This window comes from Triplophysa rosa, linkage group LG17, assembly GCF_024868665.1.
Source record: "Triplophysa rosa linkage group LG17, Trosa_1v2, whole genome shotgun sequence".
Lineage (NCBI taxonomy): Eukaryota > Metazoa > Chordata > Actinopteri > Cypriniformes > Nemacheilidae > Triplophysa > Triplophysa rosa.
The window spans coordinates 14,824,300-14,841,264 of NC_079906.1; the positions used below are offsets into that span (position 1 = coordinate 14,824,300).

At 38.4% G+C, this 16,965-nt stretch overlaps 1 protein-coding gene across 4 annotated transcripts in view; it reads right to left on the reverse strand.

Moving 5' to 3' along the window:
* Window positions 1–324: 324 nt before the first annotated feature.
* Window positions 325–16,965, reverse strand: part of cacna1fb (calcium channel, voltage-dependent, L type, alpha 1F subunit) — a 38,666-nt gene continuing 22,025 nt past the window's right edge. For all 4 annotated transcript variants that reach the window (XM_057356287.1, XM_057356289.1, XM_057356286.1 and 1 more), the window contains 34 exons: window positions 16,695–16,902; window positions 16,330–16,450; window positions 16,028–16,103; window positions 15,681–15,735; window positions 15,549–15,603; window positions 15,206–15,308; window positions 14,688–14,817; window positions 14,356–14,415; window positions 13,907–14,013; window positions 13,227–13,314; window positions 12,811–12,918; window positions 12,603–12,655; window positions 12,330–12,476; window positions 12,043–12,244; window positions 11,195–11,353; window positions 10,799–10,909; window positions 10,548–10,631; window positions 10,037–10,165; window positions 9,863–9,928; window positions 9,668–9,759; window positions 9,431–9,590; window positions 9,008–9,135; window positions 8,831–8,927; window positions 8,519–8,621; window positions 8,003–8,104; window positions 7,160–7,287; window positions 5,584–5,703; window positions 4,332–4,591; window positions 4,103–4,126; window positions 3,782–3,904; window positions 3,478–3,635; window positions 3,253–3,365; window positions 2,241–2,579; window positions 325–1,754 (listed from right to left, as the gene is read on the reverse strand). In XM_057356287.1, the coding sequence (XP_057212270.1) occupies window positions 1,488–1,754; window positions 2,241–2,579; window positions 3,253–3,365; window positions 3,478–3,635; window positions 3,782–3,904; window positions 4,103–4,126; window positions 4,332–4,591; window positions 5,584–5,703; window positions 7,160–7,287; window positions 8,003–8,104; window positions 8,519–8,621; window positions 8,831–8,927; window positions 9,008–9,135; window positions 9,431–9,590; window positions 9,668–9,759; window positions 9,863–9,928; window positions 10,037–10,165; window positions 10,548–10,631; window positions 10,799–10,909; window positions 11,195–11,353; window positions 12,043–12,244; window positions 12,330–12,476; window positions 12,603–12,655; window positions 12,811–12,918; window positions 13,227–13,314; window positions 13,907–14,013; window positions 14,356–14,415; window positions 14,688–14,817; window positions 15,206–15,308; window positions 15,549–15,603; window positions 15,681–15,735; window positions 16,028–16,103; window positions 16,330–16,450; window positions 16,695–16,902 (4,276 nt within the window). In that variant the 3' untranslated portion in view covers window positions 325–1,487. The remainder of the gene's footprint in view (window positions 1,755–2,240; window positions 2,580–3,252; window positions 3,366–3,477; window positions 3,636–3,781; window positions 3,905–4,102; window positions 4,127–4,331; window positions 4,592–5,583; window positions 5,704–7,159; window positions 7,288–8,002; window positions 8,105–8,518; window positions 8,622–8,830; window positions 8,928–9,007; window positions 9,136–9,430; window positions 9,591–9,667; window positions 9,760–9,862; window positions 9,929–10,036; window positions 10,166–10,547; window positions 10,632–10,798; window positions 10,910–11,194; window positions 11,354–12,042; window positions 12,245–12,329; window positions 12,477–12,602; window positions 12,656–12,810; window positions 12,919–13,226; window positions 13,315–13,906; window positions 14,014–14,355; window positions 14,416–14,687; window positions 14,818–15,205; window positions 15,309–15,548; window positions 15,604–15,680; window positions 15,736–16,027; window positions 16,104–16,329; window positions 16,451–16,694; window positions 16,903–16,965) is intronic.

Below are 16,965 nucleotides of genomic sequence, written 5' to 3' on the forward strand. Positions count from 1 at the left end.
AGTTCGCAAAATAACAAACATAATAATTCCATTTAAACACATGTACAAATTTAGATAGAGCTCAAGGTGCAGAACACTTCTCTTTTTTAAATTAACCAAGTCTATACAATTTTCTGACAAGCTCATGTTCACCAGGCACGTTTAGTATTAACCAGTTTTGTTTTGCCTCAAGCAAGCGACCCAGTTGGGACTCGAACCCACAATCTCCAGCTCCGGAGGCTGATGCCTTATACATTAGGCCACTTGTCCACACTACACTGGGGAGAAATGCCCAAAATGCCCCTGCTAAAAGAAACAAACAAATAAATAAATGTGGATAAATAAACATATTTAATTCTCATAAACACTAAAAGAAAGGCAGATCGCAAGGAGTGGAAATATTTACATATTTATATTTCAGTTTACAAACATATATTAAAATGTATAAACTCTAATTAATTACCACATTATTTCATGTAAAGTCATTATATTCATTTTAATAACATTAATTTGCTATATATTTACACTAATGGACATGGAAGGGAGTAAACATTGGGGGTGTCATATATATGGCATACAGTCTGTGAAAGGATATTTGCATTCCTTGTAATCTCATTGAATGTTCAGTCGTTTTTACAGCATTACAGAGATGGCCATAGAAATAGAGCACTGAATAGGGCACTGTCCTCTTTTCAGTAGGTCTCTCTTCTATGGGAATTTAGAACAGATTCATTTATTAATAAATTGGAGCAGATTCAGTTATTAATAAAGGAAATTGGCAAAACTATAACAGGACTATTGTGACTAGTTATATCGGCAATATTTCAAAGTCAACCACATAGAGTAAAATAGGCAAATGGAATTTATAAAAACTGATTTAAGAAATAATAAAATACAAATAAATACAAAACATTTTTTTTTCAAAAAGACATTATTTATTAAGCTGTTCTAAAAAAGTTTTATTTTAAATTGAACATTTAAGTGACCACAACAGTGCTCTTTTATTCCACTCTGAAAAATTCAGCCCACATACCAATGAAGATGAATCACTACACTGACTTCCGCAATACTGTGGGAAAATACACATATACACAGTATGCAAAACAATGTCGGAACCCCATAAAACATAATGATAATACATGCTGATGCAAATCACTATCAAACTGAATACGGATAGGACCATCTCTTTGTAAATGAAGTTTAAAATTAAACAGACAGAGATAGATGAGAATGAGGTGGAAAATCACATTTGCATGATATCCTTATAAAAAAGATTCCTCTCTGAGATATGGAGCATAGAATGTGAACCGCCATGCTGACAGAGCAAACGCGTGTTGGTCAGTATGAACAGGCCGAGCCAGAATGTATCAGAGCCAAACCACCACATGCAAGTGTCCACCATATCTCTCAGATAGAGAAAACTCATGCTGCATGAGCAATTTGATTGGCCTCTCAGCCTTTCTGTTGCTCCTCCCACTAAAATCCTGATTGGTTCTCTTTTCTGTCATTTAGAAAGACGTAACGCACGTCATTTCATCAGCCAGGTCTTCCTCCTCGTGGTTCCTGATGGGCTCCTCATCGCTGTAAACGGGTCCCATGTCTGTGTGATTCAGGAATCCTTGGCTCTCCCCAGAGCCCCCAAGGGTCAGGAGATCACTGGCAGCGCTTTCCATCTCATCTATGGTCATCTGACAGGCATCTGCGATCTCGCGCTTGGCAAAGGCCACAAATTTTGGATCCTTGGCGTATAAGCCCAAACCTTCGGAGATCAAGACCTACGGAGGATAAAAAGAGCTGTGATAAATGATAGTGATGGCACTTCACACCGAAACAAAAATGTTGTTCAATATAACGATAGTACTGAAAAGTAACTTTAAAGGTAAAAAAACAGAGCGCAGAAGGAACCGAGATTGCAAAATGACTAAATATTTTTATCTTAAAGCTGGTTGGTTTTTGTTTGGAACCAAAGTTGTTAAACAGTTGGCGGTTAGTCACCCACTGTAAATAAAAATGGCGTCTAGCACTTTTAGTGGTGATCATCTGGTACTTTATTCCTCTTGCACTTGTGTGTGTAGGAAGCATCAATCATTTAATAAAAAGCTCCTGTGTTTGCTTTTATGATGCTATTATGCCGCTGTCAAACTTCTGTAACGTTCCCTTGACGTTGCTTTAATGTTATTTTAGCTTCAGTATGTTATTAAGTTACAATAATGTTGATGTTGTTAAGCTATAATGTGTCTGTAGTGTTTCTGCACTCATACCGCTTCAACCAGACTGTCAGCGCTGCCTCTCTTCTCGCTGTAATGAGGACTGAGTTGGGTGGGGACTCTCAGAGTGGTGTAGGCTCTGTACGGCTGCGCCCCTACACCAGCAGAGGATTCCGAGTACCATCCCTGCCGGACAGTCCCGAGCGGGCCGGCAGGGTTGCTCTTTTTGTCCCAGAGGCCCACGTTAGCAGCTCCACCTGAACTCTCTTCTTCTACCAGGATGAGGGGAGCGTAAAGGAGTCGACCCCGGCGAGGGCCAGTGTTTGCCCAGGATGATGTTGAACCCGTGGATGATCGAGCGCTGCTGCGACGAGAATCGTAAACATTGAATCCCTGCGTGGGAAAGAACATGAGAGATTAAAAGAGAAAGGGAAGAAGAGGGAGTAACAGCTTCATTGACATAGCGCACAAAAAAAAGTCACTTCAGTTACATAATGCATGTGTCAACTTTCAGAATCTTTCATAATCATTTTCACTTTTATTTTGTTATCCAGGTCACTTTCCAGATCTATACAGAATAATCGGAATACTAATGCACTATAGGACAATTATTAGGGCTGTCAAATGATTAATCGTGATTAATCGGCTCCAGAATAAAAGTTTGTGTTTATATAATAAATGTCTGTGTACTGTGCATATTAAAAACATACACATACGTGCATATGTTTAAGAAAAATATAAAAATGATAAACATTTATATATAACTTACATTGTTGGTAAATATAAATAAACACAAGTAAATATTTCCTACATACTGTATGTATACATGTATGTGTAAGTGTTAAATAAATACAGACATATATTATGTAAGCACAAACTTTTATTCTGGATGCGATTAATCATGATTAATCGTTTGACAGCCCTAACAAGTATATAAACAAATACATTTTACGTTTAACATTCATGTTTGAGGATTCAGCGCAGGGGTGTGTATGAGATGTAATGTAAATTGTGATTTTTTTAGATGTTGTGCATTGCGTCGCATGTAGACAAGATGTTAGACTACCTCAGCACGTGCTCTGAAGGGAGGAGAGTTCTGATGGTACGTTCCTGGGATGGGCAGGTCATCATTGCTACCTTGCCTTCTCAAACACTGAATATTAAATGAAGCTTTTCTCCCTGAGGTTAAAATGAGACGCATGAGGAAAACCGTGAAATACATTACCTTTATTGAAGTACATAAAAGATAGCATTAGTGATCAATTAGAACTCAATTGTCAGATTATGTTACCGGTAGGTGTAGCTGGCAGCAGGCGTCTTCGAGCTGTCCTCCTGGCGTCTCCGTAACTGTTTCCATAATGATTACTGTATACATGAGGTCTCATAGAGTGTCCGTCATACCTGTCTCGATGACCCAGGTACATTGGGTTGTCATCTAGATAACCGTGCCTGAAGAGGACAAAAGATACAGATTGTTGTATTGAAAATAGATCAATACGAATGTACACTGCTGAAGTATTTTACATAACATCATTACATTTTATTTTAACATACGTTAATTGGTTCATGTGGCAGAGCTAGCAGTTTTGGAGTACCTTTCTCTTGAGATGACGCTCTCGCTGTCTTCATCTTTTCCATAGAAGCGTTGCTCTCCAGGGTACACACCGCCTTCCTCTCTCCGTGAGAGAGGAGACGAGAATCTGTCCCTGGAGTCTCTCCTGAGAACAAGAGAAGAAAGCAGCAGTCAGGAGACAGAAGCACAGACACTAGCAGAAAGTAGCAGTGAGACCACAGACAGAATGGCAGACAATAGACAGATCACCAAGAGGACAGAAAGAAAGCGTAAAAAGCTTAAAATGTGACCCGCAGACAGGAACACAGAAATACTGAAACTACAGGATGTGATAATTGCTTACCTTGAGTTTTTGCAGTATGACGACCTTCAATGCAAACAAGAAAAAAGTATTTAAAAATATGTATATTATAAATGCAAAAACAACGAAGCAACTTGCAAGCACTTTAATATTAAAATAATGGCTATTCCAACGTTTGAAAAACAACTTGCTGCGAAAAATTTTTTCTTGTGAAAACAAAATGATATTTGACATTACAAACATATAGCATCATTACAATATCTCAGTGTACCTCCTAGGCAGCTGGTCGATCAGACCATTCTTGTGTTGGTAATGGAAGGAGGAACGTGTACTGTCTCTTCTCCTGAAGTTGTCACACTCCAGAGCGCCATTCCCATTTTGTGTTTTTGCTAAAGAGCTCCTACGTCCCGGTCCCCCGTTCAGGATCCCGTCTCCTGGGAGAGCAACCGGAGCGCCGGTCGCAGTCGTGGCCAGAGAGGAGCGGCGGCTTTTGTTTGAGTGCTCGGCGTGGCCTGCATAACCATTTTCTTTCTAAAAGTCAAGCAATATTAGAGACAAATGTGCGAGAATGTATTAGAATACACAGAATGTTTATATCATTTTATATGCATTATACAATGAAGTCTGATCATGGTCCGTCTGGTTGCTGAATGAATTGTAATATTTACTTCCTATTGCTAAAAGTAACAATGGCCAAACAAGTGCTGTACCTAAAGATAGCAATAATAATCAATTATTAATAATAATAATAATGATACATTTTTGACAAAAGTGTAAATAAGTAACAAGCATAAATATAAACAATGAAATCTGACAGCTTGAGCAACTCAGGGAACACAATTATTTATATAACAATTACCTTTAACCAAACCAGCCACAACACCCACACCAAACCCTTCAGCCCAAATCCCATTCATTACTTATTGAAGCCCTTTTCCGCCAGGGTTGGGAATTTTTATTTTTATTTTATAAGTCATTATTATTACTTAGTATCTTAAAATAATGACAAACTAAGTCGAAATTTCGACTTAGTAACTCATAATAATGAGAAGCTTTCTCATAATAATAGCTTAGTATCTCATAATAATGAGAAACTAAGTCAAAATTTCGAGTTAGTAACTCATAATGACTTAGTATCTCATAGTAATGAGAAAGTAACTCGTAATAATAAGAAACTTTCTCATAATAATGACTTAAGTTTCTCATTATTATGAGTTACTATGTCGAAATTATGATTTAATAATGTCTTATAAAATCTAAAAAAAATTCCCAAACCCGGCGGAAACGGGCTTCCATAATTACCTGATATCTAATGCTGTCAGAATAAATCTGGCACTCAACTGACCATCTGTCTCAACAGACCAAGTGCTTCATCACTCTGAATAATGATCTAATCCTTCTGACTCTTGGTTTACAGTGGATTATTTTCCATCCAGCAACTCTACACGATGAATTCAACGTGTTACACAAATTCAGCTTAATTGATTAAAAAATCTGAAGAGTAATTAAATGATCTGAGGCACCTTGTAACTGGTGTCCTCCGCGTCCTGCTCCTCCTGCAGGCCTTCCTCTTCCTCATCCAGGTCTTCGTTCATGGCCAGTCTCATTTCTGGACCCAGGTCTTGTAGAGTTCTCAGCCCGGCCTGACACAGATGCACGCAGAAAAAAAGAGGGGCTAGTGTATATATGCAGCTCACAGTACAGCTGAATTCAAAAAACACCACCAGTGGCCTAATGGATAAGGCATCAGCCTCCGGAGCTAGGGATTGTGGGTTCGAGTCTCACCTGGGGCGTACTTGATAATCTATGATTTCAATAAGAGATGGACTGAGGCTATGAAAGTATGGTTTTAAACTCACAAAAGTGAGGTTGTGAAATCCACACTGTCTAAAAAGATCTGGTAGACTATGAATGACTGACCATGACTTTTAGGAAATAAAAACTTCTCTAACGGCCTAATGGAAAAGGCATCAGCCTCCGGAGCTGGGGATTGTGGGTTCAAGTCCCACCATGGGTCGTGTTTGGTAACTATGCACTCAAATGGAAACAAAATTGTAAGCGTGTTTTTAAACTCACAAGAGTGAGGTTGCAAAGACCACACTGTCCCAAAAATCCAGTTGAATAATAAGGCATCCCAGGGCCTAGAAATTGTGGGTTTAACTCTTAATTTTACTTGGTATTTGTCAAAATCAGAAAGAATCAGAAAGATCTTTATTGCCAAGTATGTTTGCACATACAAGGAATTTGTTTTGGTGACAGGAGCATCCAGAACACAGAAACAGCTACAACAGTACACAGAGACCATAACACAATGTGATGTGATTGTAATTATTAAGGAAGAAATGAGGCTATGAGCAAATGCGGATTTAAAAAATGGTAAGACTGGGAGATCTACAGTCTCGATGGATAAAGCTTCAGTCCAATTAAAATATGTATGAGATTACTGGCCATGACTATCTGAGGAAAGAAACACAGGATGGATAAGGCATCAGCCTCCGGAGCTGGGGATTGTGGGTTCGAGTCCCACCTGGGTCATAGACTACAAATCTTGTGGCAATAGTTGAAGGATGAATCTTTAAATGTGTCCAGTGAGTCAGTTTTTACACTGGTGGATTGTGGAAAAGCTATAAAGGTCACATCAAAGATGAATCGGCCTGTTGGAATGATGAACTGAATGCTGGATGAACCTCAACCGGCCAATGACAGCACACCCGTAGAGAATAGTGAACAGAAAAGCGATACCGACCGTGAAAACGGTCAGGGCCAAAGCTCAAATGAGACGTGCGTTAGTCTAATCTGCATCAGTGGATCTCTCTTTGTGGGAACCAACCTTTGTTATTTCATTTGTGCAAGAGTGGGATGTTAGCATAAAGTGTGCGACTGAGCAATGGTTTTGCCGCATTACAATGGGAGCTACATGGGAATTCTATGAATTATTCATTCAAACTAATTCAGAGAGTGATCTTCCTTATTCACAGGGTGAAGGAGAACACATTTTGTTTCTTTCCTATACTGATCCACCATACTTCACTACATAAAAAATCTTATTTCTATGGTAATGAGATGAAAGAAATAACAGAGACTGTTGAAGACATCTACCTGTAGAGCTGAGGGGTTATCAAACTCGGAGTCTCCCAGACCCACTTTCTCCTTCCTCTTGCGGAATTTCCTGAAGTAATCCTGGATCAGGAATGTAGCGTAGAATTTACCAACAGTCACTTCTTCCTCTGAAAACAAACAGTATGGAGACAACAGTAATGGGAAAATTTAGTTTCTTGTGATGTGATGTTAGTTTTTGTGTCTATATGTCCCACCTGGGTCAAAAACGTTAAATTTATGCAATCATTAAGGACCGCATAATGCATTTTGTCAAGAGGATTGTAGATGCTATGTTGAGTTTGTAGAAAAACTGGATAACTTTGGGAGCTAAATACAGCCGCGGAAAAAATAAGAGATTTTCTGATTTTAAAATGTACCATTTATAGGTATGTGTTTAGGTAAAATGATCATTTTTGTTTAATTCTGTGAACTACTAACAATATTTCTCCCAAATTTCAAATGAAAAATATTGTTTGTTTTTGCATTTATTTGCAGAAAATGAATACTGGAGAAGAGTTTAAAATAACAGAAAAGATGTTCTTTTTTTATAGACCTGAAGTTCATATACACTTTTAAGCATACAACAGTCATATTTGTACATGTATTTAGGAAAAGTTCAAAAAGGATTTTTATCACAGTTTTTATGTCTTGTCATGCTGTCAGTTTTTCACATTGCTGTTGGATGACTTCATGTCACTCCTGAGGTATGATTTTGTTGAAGTTCAACCGACACTGGACTGAAATGGCCACAATACACATAGAAATGCTCATTAAAGGAAAATTCTGAATGGTCTCTTGATTTTTTCCGCAGCTGTAGTTCTGAAGCGTTATGCGCTATCTCACCAGCAGGGGGTGGAATAACCTCATCTAAGATGTTAGGTTTCATCCGCTTCCAGATCTTCTTAATAATTATTCTCAATTCCTCGTTCTCTTGATCTGGGTTCCCTATAAACAACAAGTAACAGCCACATTAACTCATACTCTGAAGCAATGCTACCCATATGACATACACACACTATATGGAGAAAAATCCTGGAATGTTTTCATCAAAAACCTTAATTTCTTTTCGACTAAAGAAACAAATACATAAACATCTTGGATGACATGGGGGTGAGTAAATTATCATGAAAATTTATTTTGAAAGTGAACTACTCCTTTAAGGCAAGGCAAAATATTGCATACAATCACATACAGTCACACATTGCATACAAGTGATTAAATTCAGTGTTATATGCACTAAAATAGAAATTCAATGAATGCTTGCAATGACAGAAATGATTCCAGTTCTAGAATTTATATTCAAAGCACAGCTTCAAACTGCATGAGAATGAGAATGTGTGTGTGCAAGCTTGTACTGACCGTCAGTTTTAATTTTCAGGGCAGTTCTGACCAGGGCAAACAGGGTGGCGTTGAAGGTCACCGTACCGTCGCTGTTAAGGGGCATGTTCATGGCAACCAGCCTCTGCCAGACAGAGATAGAAAAAAACACAATAAGAGAAAAAATGGAAGAGAACACACCTAAAGTGTGTGTGTGTGTGTGTGTGTGTGTGTGTGTGTGCGTATGTGTGTGTGTGTGCGTGTGTGTGTGTGCGTGCGTGCGTGCGTGCGTGCGTGCGTGCGTGCGTGCGTGTGTGTGTGTGTGTGTGTGTGTGTGCGCGTGCATGTGTGTACCTTGCAGGCCACACGGTGAGGACAAAGCTTCCCAAATCCCAGAGGAGGCTGGATCCTCCGGAGTAAAGCCACCACATCCAAGTGCTTAATACGACCTCTGCAGAAGCAAATGAAGTCAGAATTAATGATCTTATTCATATAAAATGAAAAGAGCCTTAGAGAGAGGCTCCCTCTTACTTGGCTTCAGAATCATACTCTGCCCAGATTCTTTTGAATTCATCCAGGTGATGGGGTCCAAGAATCGACCAATCACGGGTCAGATAGTCAAAATTGTCCATAATGACGGCAACAAACAAATTAATGATCTAAAAAAGAAGCAAATAAAGACAATCGCTTGCATTCAGATTTTATATGTGGCAACATTGTGTTATGCTATAATCATGGCCAAAATCAGGTACTCTATGATAAAACCTACTTAATAAAAAAAAAAAAAAGCACCAAGCCTGAGTAATACAGTTAACATTTACATTCAGGAGGGCTAAGGACACCTAAAATACATTTACATGGGGTCATACAGTTTTGTTAGCAAAGCTGGAGTATTTAACGAGTTTAAATAAAAAAATCTGACTTATATAACCAACAAAAATCAGACGGAGTTACCAGGAAGGCACAGAGCATGAAGAAACTGATAAAGTAGATGATGGCAAAGTTGCTGCCACAGGCGAGCTCTTCACCAGGTTCATAGTCTGATTCTGGATCACAGCGCTTTCCTGGAAGGCTGGCCAACATGATCTCCTGCCACGCCTCACCTGTGGCACACCTGCACACAAGCACACATAACATCACATTCACAGGATGAGTAACACACTCTTTTTTGCCTTCTGTTGTGTTTCTTACCTGAAGAGAAGAAGCACAGCCTGCGGAAAGGTCTGAAAGTTGTTGTTTCTGTTAATCTGTGTGTGGTCCTGCATGGCGATCTTTCCGAATGTCTGACAAAGCAAGATATATTGCAATATTGCATTGATTATTTCATTAATGGAATATTAACTTATACACAAAAGCAAGAAACAGTGGCAGGCGTGCCACACTCACCTGCATTCCAATCACAGCATAGATGAAGAAGATCATAGCAATAAGAAGAGCAACATACGGCAGGGCCTGAGGGACAAAAAAACACAATACAATACAAATTACACTGATGGTGAATAGATTTTAAATGATTTATTTAAGATTTGAAAAACTTATTGTTTTTCATTGTCCTCTGACCTGAAGAGATTTCACAAAAGTCCAGAGAAGCGTACGAATACCCTCTCCTTTGCTGAGGAGTTTGACCAGTCGCATTACACGAAACAGACGGAAGAACGTAATTGACACGCGTGAGCTGTCCTCTGAGCTCTAAAGAGAAAGATTAGAATCTAATAAGATTCATATTTTACCTATATATTGCTTTAGAGCTAATTCTAATAAAACCTAAGTTAAAGGGATAGTTCACCTAAAAATGAAAATTCTGTCATAATTTACTCACCCCCTTGTCATCTCAAACTTGTATGACTTTCTTTCTTCTGCATAACACAAAAGAAGATATTTTGAAGAAAGTTGGTAACCGAACAGCGCCGGCACCCATTCACTTCAATTGTACAGACACAAAACCAATGCAAGTCATACAAGTTTGAAATGACAAGAGGGTGAGTATATGATGACACAATTTTCACTTTTGGGTGAACTATCAGTTGGGATAACTTGGTGCTGCTAAAGTATTAGAGAAAGAGGGACTCACGCTGAACTCTGTAACCACGATGTCCACCACACTTCCTACCACAATAAGAGCATCAAAGGAATTCCAAGCGTCAACAAAGTAATGCTACAGAAAGAATAGAGTTCATATAAAGTTCCAGAATAGTTTGGCAGACTTTTTTATAAATCCTTTGTGGGAGAAATGTTTGCATACATTAAACTTTTTCAACACTATATTACTAAAGTAGCGCGCAAACAAACATCAATTGTATTTATGCAAATAAGGAGACTGACCCTGAGTCTGAGAGCCATTAGTTTTATGATCATTTCCACAGTGAAAAGGCCTGTGAAAACCATATTGAGGATGTCCATCACATAGCTGAAGAACTTTGACTGTTCATAATGCTGTGAAAGCAAGAATAACAACAACAACAAAAAAACAGAAAATATGTGAGTCTACATGCAGTATTTTGACGATTGTTCATGTTATCTCACTGTATTCATTAATGTTAATAGATGCAACGTTTGATTTTAAATACGTATTATTGAAATGAACGTAAACTAAGATTAATAAATGCTGTAGAAGTATTGTTCATTGTAGTTCATTTTAGCTATTACATTGAACAAATAAAGTCTATATATAACATAGTTTTTGATTGCTGATATATAACAGTAGACCCAGTTGTTTACCTGCACAGCAAGAGTCACCGTGTTGAGAAGAATCAGCACAAACATGATGTACTCAAACCCTGTGGAGTTGATTATAGACCAGAACTTGTACTGCACAGGGTTTTTGGGGATGTAGAGCTTCAGCGGTTGGGCCTTCAGAGCATACTCCACACACTGTCTCTGTGTGAGACAAATAGACAACAAACTGTGAGGAAGTAAAAAATACACACGAGAGTCTAGATATCGAATGCATTAGCAACAACAACACACTGGGTTCCCACTCTAAGCCAATTGTCAAATTCCCTGACTTTTCCCTGACTTTCACAGACTAAAAAGCTGAATTTCCATGACCTATAATGAATGAAACCCACTCTTTGAAGTGGTCGTTTTTAAACCAACGCTCTTGAAATGTACATTTTCCTGGCATTTTGCCTTAGTTAAGAGCTACGGGTGACTGCATTTGACTTAAGTGATTGCCAGGTGACAAGAGGGAAGGGAATAAAATGGCGCTGAAGATAACCCTAACAATACGCAAAAATGTGTAAGAAATTACATTTTGATAAATGGAAACTAAAATTTAAAGTGACAAAAAAAAATCCCTGATATTCCATGACTTCAACAAAAATATATAAAATTCCATGACTTTCAATGTCTGGAATAGACCTTTTAAAATTCCAGGATATTCCAGAAATTCCATGACCCGCAGGAACCCTGAACACAGCGCCATTTTTTAATTTCTTAATGCATTTCCTGGTTATATTATTGTGAATGTTTGTTGGTGCATATCTGCATTGTTTTCTCACTGAATATCCTAAAACAAGTTAAATGGGCTGTCAACGGCAGTTCATGCAAGAGACATTTCATCCTACCTGATTTTTGTCCAGCTCACAGTTCTTGAACTCAGCCTCTCCCTGCTCACGAAAAGTGATGATGACGAAACCCACGAAGATGTTCATCATGAAGAAGGCGATGATGATGATATAGACGATGAAGAATATGGATATCCCCACACGATAGTTGTAGATGGGTCCGTGGATCTCCGCGTTGGCGTCAATGGCTTTGTAGAGCAGCCTGAATGATGACAAACAGGATGTTGTTGTATGAACACGATCAAGGTGACCTTCAGTGACTTATGAAGGGACTTAGAGGGACTCACGCTGGCCAGCCCTCGAAAGTGGAGACAGTGAATAGGGCCATCATTCCCATGAGAACATTATCGAAGTTGAAGTCACTGTTAATCCAGATCCTCTCCCTCACCATTGGATGACTCACATCTCCATCCTTGTATATCACAAATGTGCCCCTGTGTCATTCGCACACACAAACCACATCACATGTACTGTATGTGCATTCACATTGCCCACAGGCAAACTCATGTTGTTCATGTAAGAACGGCATTGAATGTGACAGATGCTGAAAAAGGACTTACTTGCACTGTTCTGGAGTGTTTTTGGCTTCATCGGTACATCGATAAAATTTCCCCTGTATTGAACAGCAACGTTCTTCAATTGTTTTTATACTGTAAGTTAACTAGACAATTATCCATCAATTTATACAATTAATCATTTTAAAATATAGCACAAAATATAGACTATTTTTCCTGTTAGTGCTTGTGTCTATGTGTGTGTGTTGGATACCTTGAAGAGTTGAACGCCGATACAGGCGAACATGAACTGCAGGAGGGTGGTGACAATCATGATGTTCCCAATTGTCCTTATAGCCACAAACACACACTGCACAACATGCTACAGACAAACACACATAATCAATTTGTGAATAAACAGTATCACGCATTACATTCAATGTATTTGATGGTTTGATGGAGTTTCTATGCTCATAGAATGTACAAGTGGGAAACTGAAAAAGGCTGACAGGTACCTAATGGAGCCAAGAAACCCAATTCAGATGTTTCGCCAAATAAAAAAAGAATGTCCTGTCATCATTTATGTATGACTTTTCCTAAAAAAATCAACTTTTGTGCTCCACAGAACTAAATAAGGCCATGGTGTGAAACTGATAATGAAATAATGACATGTTTTTTTTTTAGCTGTACCTTGAGTCCTTTGGCTCTGTTGATCGCACGAAGAGGTCTGAGTACCCTGAGCACCCTTAAAATCTTTACTACAGAGATCGCACTCGAACTGAGAGAGAGAAAGAGAGGTTAAGACCATCTCTGCTCCAGGTTTTGTATTTGTACATGTAATCTTTAGAAGAGAATTTCTTTGAACATCCCCTAATAGGGAAATTATTTTCATAAACAGTTTAATATATTATATTTCTCCAATCACAGCAAGAGCAAGATGAAGACATTGTCTATTTTACTATACACATTCAGTTATTCAATCGTGTATACAAAATTACATTCAAAATGTAATTCTCATCATAATACAATAGGTTAACATGAATGTAAAACCATGTCCTTCTACAGATATTTCTAATAGACATATTAAAGGCTTTTCAGAGCCAGACACAGTGTCAATACTTACTCAAATATTGAGTTTAATAATGTTCTTGTTCATCTTGATAAAAATGTAATTTCCACCATACTTTCCACATTTTACTATTGAAATATCTTTGTCAATCCCATTGAAATTGAATTTCAGGGTTTTTATCATTTCAAGAATAGTAATGACACAAAACACCACCCCCATTGATCCACCAAGGGTGATACACGCACTGCCACATCAACGTTTACTGTAACATGTCTTTGATGTGTGAGTACATCAGACTTACTGTAAGAAGAAGGAGACCAAAGACACACTGACCACCAAAAGATCCAACAAATTAAACCAGTTTCTACAGAAGGAACCCTGATGCAAGAAAGCACCATGTACTGTCATCTGCAATTACAAAGCGAGAGATGCATGCAAGTCTGTTGCATCATCAGAAAGCAATCATCATGTTTACTAGCATTAATATTTTTTTATTCTGGGCATTTGGTTAAATATTTATTTAACTGTATATTTATTGAAATAATATTTGATTTATCTCTTAACATCCTCCCCCTTGGTAACTTTTACCAATTTTTACTTTTTTTTTCAAAAAAGGCAAGAGCAATACATAGTAAGCAGACAAAATTCCGACCCACTATCCTATTTATAACAGTGTATGTCCATCTCTACAATCTACAGTACATCCAATATAACAAACAAGGCTGATTAATTGACAGGAAGGGGCGGTACCTTTAGCAGGATCTCCACAGTGAATATAGAAGTGAAAGCATAATCAGCATAACCCAGCACCTGTGGAGAGAGAGAGAGAGAGAAAAAGAGAAAAAGAGAGAGATGGGCAAAGGCTGTGTATGTGTTTAATGGTCAGACTGATTGAAGGATGGCATTCCCCAGCTGGCACTAAAAAGCTTATCCAACATGCCAATCAGGACAGCTGCAGTAAATAACTGTTTATATTCCTGTGTGTGTGCGTGTGTGTGTGTGTGTGTGTGTGTGTGTGTGTGCGTGCGTGCGTGCGTGCGTGCGTGCGTGCGTGCGTGTGTGTGCGCGTGCGGGAAACTCACATTGTTCCTGAAGGAGTGAGCTCTTATAGGATCCTCTGCAGCCAGAGAGATGCTACTGAGAATGATGAAGAGCAGGATGAGATTGGTGAAGATGTGATGATGGATCAGGGTGTGACAGCCCACTCTTATCCTGCAGTAAGACACAACACAACACAACGCGGTGACCTATAGAGCTGTATAACGTCTATATTTGACTGTCATGCTGATTTTTTAATTTGTATGAACATGTATTTAATGATTATATATAGGCATATATACAGTATATACAATATAAATGTCAACAATTCAGTGTTTTTTTAAAAAAAAGAAATTTTCGAAAAAAGACCACAGAGTAATTTTTTATGTATTGTTTATGTATTTGAATTGTTTGTTGTATTGCAGTTTATTATAATGAGGCTGGGTGACAAGTGAGTTTTACTCCCACATCCCGGGATGGAGAGCCCACACAAGACAGGTCACCTCAAGCACTGTGGTCATGTTTTGTGAAAGTGTGTGTGCGGTTTAAAGTGCATTCTCACGGGTTGGTCTTGCTGAGGCAGAAGAACGCACTGCCCTCTGGGATTGGCAGAACCTTCTCTTTAGGAGGTGCAAAGTCAGCGACATTCAGCTGTGCTTTCCCTTCTTCCATGGCAAAGCAAAAAAGAAAGAGAGAAGAGTTAGTCTTAAAGAAAGCAGGGGCTTACAAACAATACTTCACCCTTGACTAGTTTAGAATGAATGTAACTTTTAAAAGAGGCTGTGAGGTATAAGCTTAACATTTTGGATAATGGATTGTAAATAAAAGATATTTTTAGGCATTATCTTATCAGTAGTTACAAGGAGAGTGTATAGAACTGAAAAGTGCTGGTCTCTATACTTTACCTTCATCATCTGCCCCCTCAGGCTGCTCCTCCTCTTCATACTCATCCATGTCCACCTGTTGAAACAAAACAGAGAAACTCAATGTGTTTTACGCACAGTTATTCAAACTGACAAGAACAGAGTTTGAGCTACCTTCACCTCTCCGTTCTCTTCTTCAGCATCACCTTTCTCTGCTTCCTTTTTATCTCTGTCAGGAACATCAGATCACATGATGTTACATATGATGTCTTTGTTTGATTTTCCACACACATGCACCAAATATGCCGCGAAAGACACAATGACCTGTGTCAAAAAATGTACCCCAGTGATGTCATTGTTAAAGAGGCACTTTATTCAATATAAAGCACATTTTAATTGTAAATTTTCCCGATTGGTCTGTACTTGGGACAAGAAGTTAATTTGGACCCTCATTGTGAATCATAAATATTGTATGATAATAAATTGTTATAATGACAATTCAAAATGATTCAGAAACACACTCTTTCTTTTTATCATCTCCATCGGCTCCGGCTAAATTGTCGACAGCGATGGCCAAGAAGACGTTTAGCAGGATATCTGAGACAGCAGAGCTTAAGACCCAATAAACAGATTAACAAAGACCCTGCTGACAGGATAGTGATGTCAACTGTGTTAAATTGAAATCACTCCAGGAAACAATATTAAAATATTTTAATATAAAATAGTAACGTAAAATTTTTTATCATAATTTATTTAGTGTGTAATAATAAAATATGAATATAAATAAAGAGTATGTAAAAATGGATTCAGATGGGAAGGATACAGTTACCACAGATGAACAAAATCACAAAGTAAAGACACACAATCATCCCAGGGAAAACAGGGCCTCCGTACGCCATGATGCCATCATACATCACAACATTCCAGTCTTCACCGGTTAATATCTGCAGAGAAAATTGACCGGTTAAAAATTAATTTCAAGATGTATTTGTGATGAGTATGTGTTGTCCTGTATCTACAATCCTTTCAATGGTAGGGTCAACTCTTTAAAAGAGCTTTAAACATACTCCTTAAGCATTATATAAAACTACTAGTCAAGTTTTTCTTTTTTTGTTTAATAATGAAATCATAATTATTTATACATAATTCCATAACATTGTTTCCTCTGTTCTTGAGTGAACGTGTTACCTGAAAGCAGGTGAGTAGGGCCTGAGGGAAAGTATCAAAAGTGCTTCTCTTGGTCTGCGTCTCATCAAAGTTAAACTTCCCCCCGAAGAGCTGCATGCCAAGCAGAGCGAAGATGATGAGGAAAAGGAAGAGCAACAGCAAGAGGGATGCGATGGACTTCATTGAATTCAGCAGCGAGGCCACCAGATTAGACAGAGCCGTCCAATGGCTGAGAAGGAAGAACGAGGCAAGAACCAGGAGTGCAAACAGTACAAAAAAGATCAGAGAAAAG